At 44.2% G+C, this 13,286-nt stretch overlaps 1 protein-coding gene across 1 annotated transcript in view; it reads right to left on the reverse strand.

Annotated features, from left to right (window-relative positions):
• Window positions 1–903: 903 nt before the first annotated feature.
• The window catches only part of SH3RF1 (SH3 domain containing ring finger 1), a 172,824-nt gene continuing 160,441 nt past the window's right edge, over window positions 904–13,286 (reverse strand). The window contains exon 12 of the mRNA XM_083367282.1: window positions 904–1,231. Within this exon, the coding sequence (XP_083223408.1) occupies window positions 1,063–1,231 (169 nt within the window). The 3' untranslated portion in view covers window positions 904–1,062. The remainder of the gene's footprint in view (window positions 1,232–13,286) is intronic.

Here is a 13,286-nt window from a genome sequence, read left to right on the forward strand (position 1 = left end):
ACTTTGGGAACATCCAACTTCTTTTGCAATTACCTTTTGAGGCTTTCCCTCCTTATGGAGGATGTCAATGATGGTTTTCTGCACAACTGTCAGGTCAGCAGTCTTCCCCATGATTGTGATTCCTACTGAACCAGACTGAGAGACCATTGAAAGGCTCAGGAACCCTTTGAAGGTGTTATGGCTTAATTAGCTGATTAGAGTGGGACACTTTGAGCCTAGAATATTGCACCTTTTCACAATATTCTAATTTTCTGAGATTGTGGATTTGGGGTTTTCATGAGCTGTAAGTCATAATCATCACAATTATGAGAAATCACGGCTTGAACTATCTTGCTTTGCATGTAATGAGTCTATCTCATATATTAGTTTTCCTTTTTAAGTTGCATGATATTCTAATTTTTCGAGTTTCACCTGTATTCTATTCTCAGCTTGAAAAATGCTAGCAATGCTGCACAGCTGTTTCATTTCATCAGAAATGTTTCTATCTGTTACATTAAGACTTGTTATTCACAGATAGTTTCTCACCCTAAATAAAAGAAATCCACAATGATTTTACCCCAGTGTTCATGGTTCAATCTGATACTACATCACTATTGTTATATCCAACATTAACCATTTAAAAAAATGTACTTCACTGTCACAGTTGGAAAAAGGCATCTATCAGACACTATATCTTTTTGTAAGAAAAGAACCCAGCTTCTCCTTATTTTATAAATAACTTGTTAATCATAATCACCAAACTTTAGTTATTAAACAGAATTCAAGTTTAGAAAAGTGAATAAATTAGTTACAGCCTTGTAAACAATGAACTTTTATGGTATGTAAGTATGTATGTATGTACACACACACTTAAATCCTCTGAAGAATAAATCAGACATTACAAGGCACACATTACACCAAGAATTCAAAATGATAAAAAAGCAACTATTTTATTCTTCTTTACCGGCAGAATTATGCTGTAGGATACTGAAAAACAAATATAAATTTGTTTATGCTACAGCCTTCCATGGCTGCAATCTCTCTCTTTGTTCTGTAGTGCTGTGAAAGTTGAAATATTTCAAATTAGATACTCTCCACAAAGCTTCCAGGGAAAAGGCCAGTTTTTCCATTTCGCTGCAATGTGCCTTTGAACCAGCCATCTTCATGTTTTTTATGAACAAAAACAGTATCTCCTTCTTTAAGTTCAAGTTCAGCTTCACTCTGAGGAGGATAGGATACCACAACTCTGTATCTGAAGAATAAGATTTTTAAAAACATTTAGACTTCCACTGTTTAGAAAAAAGGCAAAAGAATCAGAAAGCTTCTTTGAACTATTTATAATTATAAACAAACTATAAATTCAGAATAATAACAGACAACTTGTGCTTTGCATATCTTTTATTTTGTATATTTTGTTAATTTTATTATTCATTTTTATTTTGTAAATAATTTTTCTCCATATCAGTTTAGATTATTCCAATAGGAATCTGCTGCAAATTCCATCTGGAATTTGGGATAGAAGAAGTAATACTGTGCTAGGACTGATATTTTGCTCTTGAAAGTATGCAGTGTAACCAATCTTTCTTTCTTTAATGAAGGAACTATTCTTCTTTTTATGCCAGCCATTAACACCCCCCCACACACACACACAATATCCAGTTTCACAGAACGGTGTCAAGCCTCGAAGGATGCCTATGCTGCGTCAGCTATTATTGCTTCTTAGCTTGCCTATGAACTCGGGGGAAAAGGGAGGGAAGAATGGAATTCATACTTCTGATATTGAGAGGCCAGTCCATGAGAACCAAGGACTTTCAAGATTTGTTTACTGAGAACTAAAGACATTCTCTCATAATAATTCTCTGACTTATAATAGGATAATTTGACCTGCACTAATAAGAGGAGTGAGGTTTCTATACTTTTAATATAGCAATTTAGGTGCGAAATAACCAGAGCTTGCTTTCCTTTCATCTGTGCCAAAATGATGTGCTCAATAAAGTTTTGCATTAGAGATTGGATCATCTCAGTTATGCTTACTTTGTTGGGTTTGTCAGTCAGAACCTTGAAAGAATTGGAAGGAACCTTGGAAGTCCTGTAGTCCAAACCTCTGCTCAAGCAGGAAACCTTATACCATCCATTTCAAATGGTTATCCAATCTTTTCTTAAAAACCTCCAATGATGGAGCACTCACAAATTCTGAAAGGCAAGTCATTCCACTACTTAATTGTTCTAACTACCAAGAAACTCCTTATTTCTAGGTTGGTTCTTTCCTTGACTATTTTGACATATTGCTTCTTGTTCTCTCTTCAGGTACTTTGGAGAATAGGTTAACCTCCTCTTGTTTGTAGCAGCCCCTTAGATATTGAAATACTGCTATCATGTCACCACTAGTCCTTTTCATTAAGCATACCCAATTCTTGCAACCATTCTTCATACTGTATGCTTTAGCCTCTAGTCCCCTAATCAACTTTGTTGCTCTTTTCTGCCCTCTTTCCAGAGTCTCAACATGTTTTTTATATTTTGGCTACCAAAACTGGATGCAATATTCCAAGTGTGGTCTTACCAAGGCATTATAAAGTGGTACTAACACTTCATGTGATCTTGACTCTATTCCTCTGATAATGCAGCTTAGGATTGTGTTGTCCTTTTTGGCAGCTGCAGCACACTGCTGGCTCAAGATACTTCTCATAGTTACTATTATTGAATCATGTACCACCTATTCTAGACCTTTTTCATTTGGTTTTTCTTGCCTAAATGTGGAACCTTATTTTCTCACCACTGAATTTCATTTTATTAGATAGGGCCTAGCATTCCATTGTCAAGATCCTTCTGTATCTTGACCCTATCTTCTGGAATGTTGACTATTCCTGTCAGCTTGATGTTGTCTGCAATTTTGATGAGTTCTCCTTCTATTCCTTCATCTAAATTGTTTATGAAGATAATGAAGAGTACTGGGCCTACCCTACTGCATACATTCCTCCATGTAGATGCAGTTCCATTAAGGACTAAACTTTGAGTGTGGTTGGTGAGTTTTCATCATTGTTGTACTGGAAACAGTTGCTAAATGAATACTATGTCAGAATCCATTTTTATCTCGTTTCTAACTCCCTCTCTGTGCAAAACCCAAATCTCACCCCCTTACTGGATTCTGCCATTCCCAAGGAGGGAAAGAGAAGACAGGGTTGTTAATTGCCCATCTCTATCCCTTAGATCAGACATGTCAAACACAAGGCCAAGGGGCTGGATGCAGCCTGCGAAGTGGTTTCATGTGGCCCACGAAGCCATCCTGGAAACAGCGAGGGAATGGCCCCCATTGCCTTGGCCCTGGCCCAGAGAACCTCCTCCTGCCAGAGACCCTCAGATCTGTCCCACTCCTGCCCAGGCCCCCATAGGCACCCTTGATGCCAATGATGTAGAGCTGGCCATGCCCATCCAGTAGGCCATACGCACTCTAGCCATGCCCACCTAGTAGGCCACGCCCACCCTGGCCATACCCACCTGGCCCGAGGCAACCGCAATGCTGATGTGGCCCTCAATGAAATTGAGTTTGACACCCCTGCCTTAGATGCACTGTTTGTTTATTCAGCCTGCTTGCAAATTTACTGGTGGTTCTTTTTCCCCACAAGGGGTTTGACACCTGAAACTTGATCGATCCGGGACTGACCAAATGGACTGAAGGGGTTTTTACTTGGTGACACTTTAAAAGTATCGATCTATGAGACAGTTTTCAGATCCTGTCTATCCTATTCACTGTCATCTATGTTTTAGTAAAAGTTCCTGCTTGGACAAACGTGTCTCCAAGAGTTCTTCTTTCCTAAGATGTGAATTGGAGTGGGTTCTGACAGACTACAGTAATCCTTGAGATACGACCATAATTGAACTTGTCCATTAGGGTTGAAGTTGGGACATTAAATGAATTGCCTCAAGTAACAACCAGTCATCCCTGTTCTCCCCAGCACATTTGTTTTTTATTAAAAAGTTTTACAATACATTTTAAGCATAAACTCCTTCCCTCCCCCTCCCCCCAGCTTCCCCTCCCTCCCCCTCGACTTCCCAGAGCTGAATACAGGGTATTGCCTCCAACAAACCCAAGCTAAAATATGCTAACCATCTATAAATACGCTTTAAATCCTATCACACTTTAACTCCACTTAAACATAACTAAATAATAATACATCTTATAATTCTAATACTCATTCATATGCTAAATGAATTTTTTTAGTCCCATATTTATTCTGAATATAATCGATCCATCTTCTCCATTCCAAAATATATCTCTGTTACAATTGTTCTTTCAAATATGCTGAAATTTTTGCCATTTCTGCCACGTTTTAAACTTTTAAAGTCCACTCTTCTATAGTAGGCAGTTCCTCCTTCTTCCAGTATTGCGAAACCAAAAGTCTTGCTGCCGTTATTAAATTCAACATCAATTTAGTTTCTATAACGGTACAATCTGTAATAATACCCAACAGAAATAACTATGGAGAAAATCTTATCTTTTTCTCAAATATCTTCTGCATATTCCACCAAATTTTAATCCAAAAAGCTTTAACTTTTTTACAAGTCCACCATATATGGTAGTACGTTGCATCCTCACAACCACACCTCCAACATTTAGGCTGATAATTTGGATACATACATGCTAATTTTTTAGGATCTAAATGCCATCATTTTATAAAAATTCTCTCTTAAATTTTGTGCCTGAGTAAATTTTACATTTCTGACCCAAATTTTTCCCAGGTATCCATTGTTATTGGCTCCTGACTATTCTGGGCCCATTTCATCATACAATCTTTAACAAGTTCCATTTCTGAATCTATTTCTATCAATGCATTATATATCCTTCTTATATGGGCTTGACTTTGATCTCTAATTTGCTTTACCAAATTTTCATCTGTTGTCGAAATGCCAATTTTCTGATCTTCTTTCCATCTAGCTTGTATCTGGCCATAGTGAAACCAAGTTTGTACTATTTTTCCTTCTTTTAAAATATTAAATGGCTTTAATTGCCATACATTCCTTTCCAGTCTAAGAATATCTTTATATGTAATCACATCATGTTTAAATCCCAAACTTATATTTTCTGTTGCATGTTTAGGTATTGCCCAAATTGGTATTTTATAATTTAACTTGTATCGATATTTTTTCCAAACTTGCAACAGGGCATACCTTAATATATGTGTCTTAAAAACATTATCCACCTTTTTATCATACAATAAATATGCATGCCAGCCATATAATAAATCACATCCCTCAATATTCAATAATCTTTCTTCTGTTAAGTTAAACCAATTACTAATTGACGATAAAGCCGCAGCCTCATAATATAATTTTAAATTGGGCATTTTAAGACCACTTCTTTCACGTATATCTTGCATTATCTTAAGTTTTACTCTCAGTCTTTTCCCTACCCAAATAAATTTATTAATACCTTTCTGCCATTCCTCCAAATTTGAATCTTTTTTAAGTATAGGTATCATTTGAAACTAGATCAACCCTGACTGCTCTTTAGAAGGCCAGATCCTGAAGCTAAAACTCAAATACTTTGGCCACCTAATGAGAAGGAAGGACTCACTGGAGAAGAGCCTAATGCTGGGAAAGATTGAGGGCAATAGAAGAAGGGGACGACAGAGAATGAGGTGGCTGGATGGAGTCACTGAAGCAGTAGGCGTGAGCCTAGATGGACTCCAGAAGATGATAGAGGACAGGAAGGCCTGGAGGAACATTGTCCATTGGGTCGCGATGGGTCAGACACGACTTCGCAACTAACAACAACAATCATTTGAAACAAAAATAAAATTTTTGGTAAAACATTCGTTTTCACTGCTGCAATTCTTCCCAATAAAGACAATTGTAATCTTCTCCAACTATCTAACTCTTTTTGTATTTTTAACCATAACAATTCATAATTATTTTTATATAATTTCGCATTTGAAGCTGAAAGATATACCCCCAAATATTTAATCTTTTTAACTATTTCAAATCCTGTTAATTTTTCTAGAACTACCTTTTTTCTGTAGTCATATTTTAGACAATATTTTAGTTTTTTGCCTGTTTACCTTAAATCCAGAAACTTGTCCATATTGCAAAATTATTTCCATTAAATCTGTAACCGATTGAATCGGTTGACTTAATGTAATAACCAAGTCATCTGCAAATGCTCTCAATCTATAATCTTGATCTTTAATTTTAACTCCCTTTATTTTATTTGAGTCATGTATCTTAATCAATAATATTTACAATGTTAAAACAAACAGGAATGGTGACAACGGACATCCCTGTCTTGTACCCTTTTCAATTTTGCAAGCTTCTGTTAAACTACCATTATTATTTGAGCTGTTTGTTTCTGATATATTGCCCTAATAGGTTGTAAAAACTTATCACCAAACTCCATCTTCTCTAAGACTTTAAATAAAAATTGCCAATTCAATTGATCAAACGCCTTTTCAGCGTCCAAAAAAATCAGCGCTGCAGGGACTTGATTATTTCTTATTCTAATAAGTTTACAACATGTCTCACATTATTTTTCATTCGTCTACCACTTATAAATCCTGTTTCATCACTATAAATCATTTGCTGCATAACCTTCATTAATCTATTTACTAAAATCTTTGCAAATTTCTTATAATCAGTATTTAAAAGCGATATAGGTCTGTAACTTTTAGATTGGGTAAGATCTTGATCTTCCTTTGGAATCAATGTTATAAATGCTGTTTTCCACGATGGAGGCACTTCTCCTCCTGATTGAATTGTTCTAAATAATTCTTTTAAAGGTTCCACCAACTCTAATTGTAAGTTTTTATAATAAATGGCTGTCAAGCCATCTGTTCCAGGTGCCTTACCCACTTTTAATTGTTTAATTGCTAAAATAATTTCTTCAGCAGTTATCAGTTGATTCATCCCTTCCCTTTGCTCTTGTGTAAGTATAGGGATATTCACTTCTTGCAAATACCTATCTATATCTAAACCTTGAGTTATATCCCTAGCATATAGTTTGGAATAAAATTCAACAAAAGCCTTTTTAATAAGATTTTGCTGAAACACCTCTTTACCCTTATCTTCTTTGTTATCTATATTACGTGATTTTTGTTTTTTTCCTTAATAGATAAGCTAACCATCTACCTGGCTTATTAGCATTGTAAAAAGTATTATGTTTGACGACTCTCCAGCCCCAGTCTGGTCGTCTATTCATGGAGCCAGGCAGCGACGGTGGCAGTGGTGGCGAGGCATCACCGGCCCGCCCCTAAGCCACCACAACCATTGCAGCCATCCAAGAGGGGCCAAAATCTCTGCCCTGCCCCGACCCCCCCACCTGTTCGACTCTGGCGGCGTCTCCAAGCGACCAACGGAGGCGCCGCGGACCAGCTGGGTGGCAGAGGCAGCGGCATCGTCGGCAACGGCGATGGCGAGAACCCCGCGGGGCCCTAGCCTGTCATCTCCCCACGGGCCTGAACACCGGCGGGGGCAGTGGTGATGGGGCGCCTCTAACCCGCCCCTGAGCCGCTGCAACTGCTGCAGCCATCTGGAGTGGGGCCGGCGCTTCCACCCTCGGCTCCCTATTATGCCTCCCTGGGCAACAGCGGCACCTGGGATGATCAGGAAAGACCCCGCGGATCAAATGGATCAGCTAGGCGGCGGAAGAGGCAGCCGCAGCAACCGCCCTGAGCAGGACCGGAGTCGTTACCCTGCCTCGACCTCCTGGCCTGCTTCTGAACAACGGCGGCATCTCCCTGGGATCAAGGAGATGCCGCAGACCGGCTATGCGGACCCGATCGACCACCACCGAGGGGCCTTTGACAGCGGCGCTAAGCTTCTCCAGGCCCCGGTCAACCAACTCACCGAAAACCCCTCGACGGCAGCACCACTAGATGCGGCGTGGCGTCCCCGGCCCGCACCCTAGGTGCCGACGGTATCTCCGTGCCGATCAACACCCTAAAGACGCCAGGATGCAGCTGACCATTGGAGATGACGGCGACTAGACCACCGAGGCCATCAGCATCTGGCCTCCACCAGCTCCGAACCCCCTGCCCTCCCTCGCCCCACAGGACATGATGGGCCTGGGTGTAAGCCACGGTGGCAGAGTGGCCTGTCCTATACCTGCAGCCCCATAGAGGTGAGAGCTCTATGGGGTATGCTTCACCCAGAGTGGGTCCTGGACCACCCCCAGAAGCAGAATCACAACCCATCGTGAGAGGATGGGGAGTGGCCTGATTCTGGGGTTTACCCAACCAAGTGGCAGTGGTTGGATGACGGTCCAGATACCCACCTACCCGACTAGACCCTCCTTCCAATGCTCCACCCAGGGGACCGCCTTCCCAATGCTCCCCAATGCTCCCTATGCTTCTTCAATATTCTAGCATAGATCTACTCGCCCTCAGGAGTTCCCCCCTCTCCTGGGTTCGTCCTGCCTTCAATACATCAAACCTCGATGATGGGCCCGACCATTGGGCCTCTGAGAGATGGCCAGGCAGGGTCAGGGGCCTCCATCACAAGACCAACAAGAGGCCCCTGGTTAAGTTTCTTGTTAAGTTTTTTGTCGGGTTAGGGAGGGGGGCGGGAAAAGAGTATGGCTGCTCGGGGAAGGCAGGCCTTCCGGCTACCATAACGCAGGCCAGGCCTACGACCATTCGCGATGGTGAGAAACGAGGACCAGTCGCCGACAATACCCAATGGCGTACTGATGAACATCCTATTCCCAGGATGGTGGGGAACGGCAGAAGGTGCACAAACAGAGGGCCGTATCGTCACCGGGAGTGTCATCTCCGCTCTGTACAAGCGGTGAGACGCTCCGACCCTCTGTACTTCCCCGGAGGACCCGGGAGCGAAGGTGTGCAGCCTCCTATGCTAAGGCTGGTCTACCTGAATGCCAGGTCCGTAGCTAACAAGGCTCACCTTGTTCGTGACCTAGTGGAGAGCGAGCACCCGGACCTGGCTTGCATCACGGAAACCTGGCTGGGCCCAGAGGGTGGTGTCCCTCTGGTTGACCTCTGCCCGCCAGGTTTCCAGGTGCTGCACCAGCCTCGGACCCATGGGAGGGGCGCGGGAGTGGCAGTTATCATCAGGGAATCCCTTAGCCCGCGAGAGACCACCGTCCCTCAGATGGTCGGGTGTGAGTCTCTCCTACTGAGATACGGCCTGGGGGCGCAGTTGGGCCTGCTGCTGGCATACCTACCACCTAATCGTGCAGCGGCAGCCCTGCCCGAGCTACTCGATGTCCTCTCAGGGTTGGTGGTTGAATTCCCAAAACTCATGGTCTTGGGCGACTTTAACCTACCGTCCCTGGGAGGATCGTCCGATCTGGCTCGGGAGTTCATGGCTTCCATGGCGGCCATGGACCTGTCGCAAATAATTTCTGGACCGTGGGTGCGCGGTGCCAACCAGATGGTACCGCCCTAGGCGCCTAATGGACCCTGATAGGTTCCAGGCAGCGCTTGGGGACGCACATGCACTCCCTGCTCACAGCTCGGCGGATGCCTTAGTGGAAGCCTGGGAAAAGGCAGCCACGGAGGCTCTGGACCGAGTTGTACCCTTGCGGCCTCTGACCCGGCGCAGATCCCAGCGAGCCCCATGGTTCACCGCGGAGCTCCGGGAGATGAAGCGTCGGAGACGGGGCCTAGAGAGCCGTTGGAGATCCAGTCGATCCGAATCCGACCGATTGCGATTAAGAATCCTCACCAGGTCTTATCTCGCTGCGATAAGGGTGGCAAAATCCAACTACTTTTCCACCCTCATCGCGTCCGCAGATAATCGCCCGGCTGCATTGTTCAGGGTGACTTGCTCCCTACTGAACCAAGAGGTGAGGGAGGAACCCTTGCAGGGTCGAGCCGAGGAATTCGGTCAATATCTGCTGGATAAAATTGCTCGGATTCGAACCGGCCTGGACTCCAACTGGGCTGAGCTGGAAGAACAAGGCATGGACAGTCTTGTCGACGTCATCTGGGAGGAATTTGATCCTGTGACTCCTAAGGAAGTGGACAGGATTATGAGGAGGTTGAGCTCCTCCACATCCTTACTGGACCCGTGCCCTTCCTGGCTGGCTTATGCAGCTCGAGAGGGGACACGAGGCTGGTTCCTGGCGGTCATCTCCGCTTCTCTGAGTGAGGGTCACTTCCCCACCGCCTTGAAGGAGGCGGTGGTGAGACCTCTCCTCAAGAAGCCCACCTTGGACCCATCCTCATTGAATAACTTTCGTCCAGTCTCCAATCTTCGCTTCCTTGCGAAGGTTGTTGAGAGCGTGGTGGCGCACCAACTTCCTCAGATCCTGGATGAAGCGGTTTATCTAGACCCGTACCAATCGGGCTTCAGGCCGGGCTACAGCACGGAGACGGCATTGGTCGCTCTGATAAATGATCTCTGGAGAGCCCGGGACAGGGGCCATTCCTCTGTCCTAGTCTTATTAGACCTCTTGGCGGCTTTCGATACCATCGACCATGGTATCTTGCTGCGACACCTCAGGGGACTGGGAGTGGGAGGCACGGTTCTGCGTTGGTTCTCCTCCTTTCTCCAGGGTCGCTCGCAGTCGGTGCTGGCAGGGGGACAGAGGTCGACCCCGAGGCCTCTCGCTTGCGGAGTCCCTCAGGGGTCGGTCCTCTCGCCTCTCCTGTTCAACATCTACATGAAACCGCTGGGCGAGATCATTCGCAGCTTTGGAGTAGGGTACCATCAGTATGCTGATGACACCCAGCTTTTCATCTCAACTCCAAACAACATCAGTGATGCCCTCGACGTGATGTCCTGCTGCCTGAAAGCGGTCCGGGAATGGATGGGGAGGAACAGGCTTCAACTGAACCCGGACAAGACTGAATGGCTGTACGTACCAGCAAGCCAGGATACTCAGAACATCCCATCCCTTAACATCGGGGACAAGTTACTACCCCCTGTTGATAGGGCCCGCAACCTGGGTGTCCTCCTAGACTCGTAGCTCTCCTTGGAAGATCACATAGGAGCTGTGACCAAGGGGGCCTTCTCCCGGGTTCGACTAGTTCGCCAATTACGACCTGGATGCCTTACGTACAGTCACCCATGCCCTTGTGACCTCTCGCCTAGACTACTGTAACGCTCTCTACATGGGGCTGCCCTTGAGATCCACTCGGAAGCTTCAACTGGTGCAAAGTGCAGCGGCACGGACACTCTTGGGAGCCTCCCGATACTCCCATATCACACCTCTCCTCCGTGCGCTGCACTGGCTTCCAGTTGCCTTCCGTGTGAAGTTCAAGGTGCTAACAATGACATACAAAGCCCTACATGGCATGGGTCCGGACTACCTACAGGAGCACCTTCTGCCAATGTCAGCACCCCACCGTCCTGTGCGCTCCCACAGAGAGGGCCTCCTCAGGGTGCCACCGCTCAAGGAATGTCGGCTGGTGGCCCCCAGGGGGAGGGCATTCTCAGTGGGTGCGCCAGCCCTCTGGAACAGCTTACCAACCGAAATCCGGATGGCCCCCGACCTCCGCACCTTCCGGCGCGACTTAAAAACTTACCTGTTCCAGCAGTCCGGCCTGGCCTGATAGCTCTAATTGGGGTCCCAGTTTGTTTTTACTATTGTTTTTTTCACTATTGTTCATTCTGTATACCTACCTTATTCTGTACACCGCCCCGAGTCCCTCGGGAGAAGGGCGGTTTATAAAAACAAATAAATAAATAAAATAAATAAATAAATATCATAAATTAGTTGCCACTTGATCTGCCATCAACATATCAAACTGCCCTCTTAACAAATTAATTGCTTCTTTCAGCCTCTTATTAGATGAGTTCAAAATAAAAGCCTTCTCTTTCATCTTTATTTCCTCCTCTAATTTTTTACGCTTATATTCCAATCTACATCTATATTTATTATTCAAATATATTAACACTCCTCCCATATAAGTTTTACTTGCATCCCAAACCATTTCAATGGGTGTATCCTTATGCATATTTATAATAAAAAATTCTTTCATTTGTTTTTTACATTCTTCCACATTTTCTTCATATCTAAATAAATTTTCATTTAACCTCCAAGATCTCCTATCTCCCTTCCCCTTGTCCAATTCCATCCATACTGGGCTGTGATCTGATAAAGTTCTTGGACATATCTTAATCTTCTTAACCCTAGAAAAAAATCATTAGTAGTTAATACAAAGGCGATCCTGGAAAAAGATTGATGTCTATCAGAAAAAAAGTAAAATCCCTTTCTTCCACGTTTCGTTCTCTCCAGACATCTCTCAGTTCCAAATCATCTTTCATATCAAAAAAGGATTTAGGCAATCTAGCATGATTTGGAGTACTTTTAAAAGATCCTTTTTTATCTTTCTGTGTGTCCAGCACTCCATTCCAGTCTCCCATTAAAATACATGATTTATAATCCCATTGAATTATTTTATTATGTGTTGTTGTTAGTTGCGAAGTCGTGTCCGACCCATCGCGACCCTATGGACAATGTTCCTCCAGGCTTTCCTGTCCTCTACCATCTTCTGGAGTCCATTTAAGCTCACGCCTACTGCTTCAGTGACTCCATCCAGCCACCTCATTCTCTGTCGTCCCCTTCTTCTATTGCCCTCAATCTTTCCCAGCATTAGGCTCTTCTCCAGTGAGTCCTTCCTCCTCATTAGGTGGCCAAAGTATTTGAGTTTTAGCTTCAGGATCTGGCCTTCTAAAGAGCAGTCAGGGTTGATCTCCTCTAGGACTGACCGGTTTGATCGCCTTGCAGTCCAAGGGACTCGCAGGAGTCTTCTCCAGCACCAGAGTTCAAAGGCCTCAATTCTTTTGCGCTCAGCCTTTCTTATGGTCCAACTTTCACTGCCATACATTGCAACTGGGAAGACCATAGCCTTGACTATACGCACTTTTGTTGACAGGGTGATGTCTCTGCTTTTTAGTGTGCTGTCTAGATTTGCCATGGCTTTCCTCCCGAGGAGCAAGCGTCTTTTAATTTCTTGACTACAGTCCCCATCTGCAGTGATCTTGGAGCCCAGGAAGATAAAGTCTGTCACTACCTCCACTTCTTCCCCATCTATTTGCCAGGAATTGAGAGGGCCGGATGCCATGATCTTGGTTTTCTTAATGTTTAGTTTCAACCCAACTTTTGCACTCTCCTTCTTCAGTCGCAACAAGAGACTCTTCAGTTCCTCTTCACTTTCTGCCATTAGAGTGGTATCATCTGCATATCTTAGGTTGTTGATATTTCTTCCAGCAATCTTAATTCCAACTTTTGACTCCTCTAGCCCTGCCTTTCTCATGATATGCTCTGCATATAAGTTAAATAGGCAAGGTGACAGTATACAGCCTTGCCGGACACCTTTCCCAATTTGGAACCAATCAGTGGTTCCGTGTCC

Source organism: Vipera ursinii (assembly GCF_947247035.1).
Source record: "Vipera ursinii genome assembly, chromosome: 7".
In the NCBI taxonomy this organism is placed as follows: Eukaryota; Metazoa; Chordata; class Lepidosauria; order Squamata; family Viperidae; genus Vipera; species Vipera ursinii.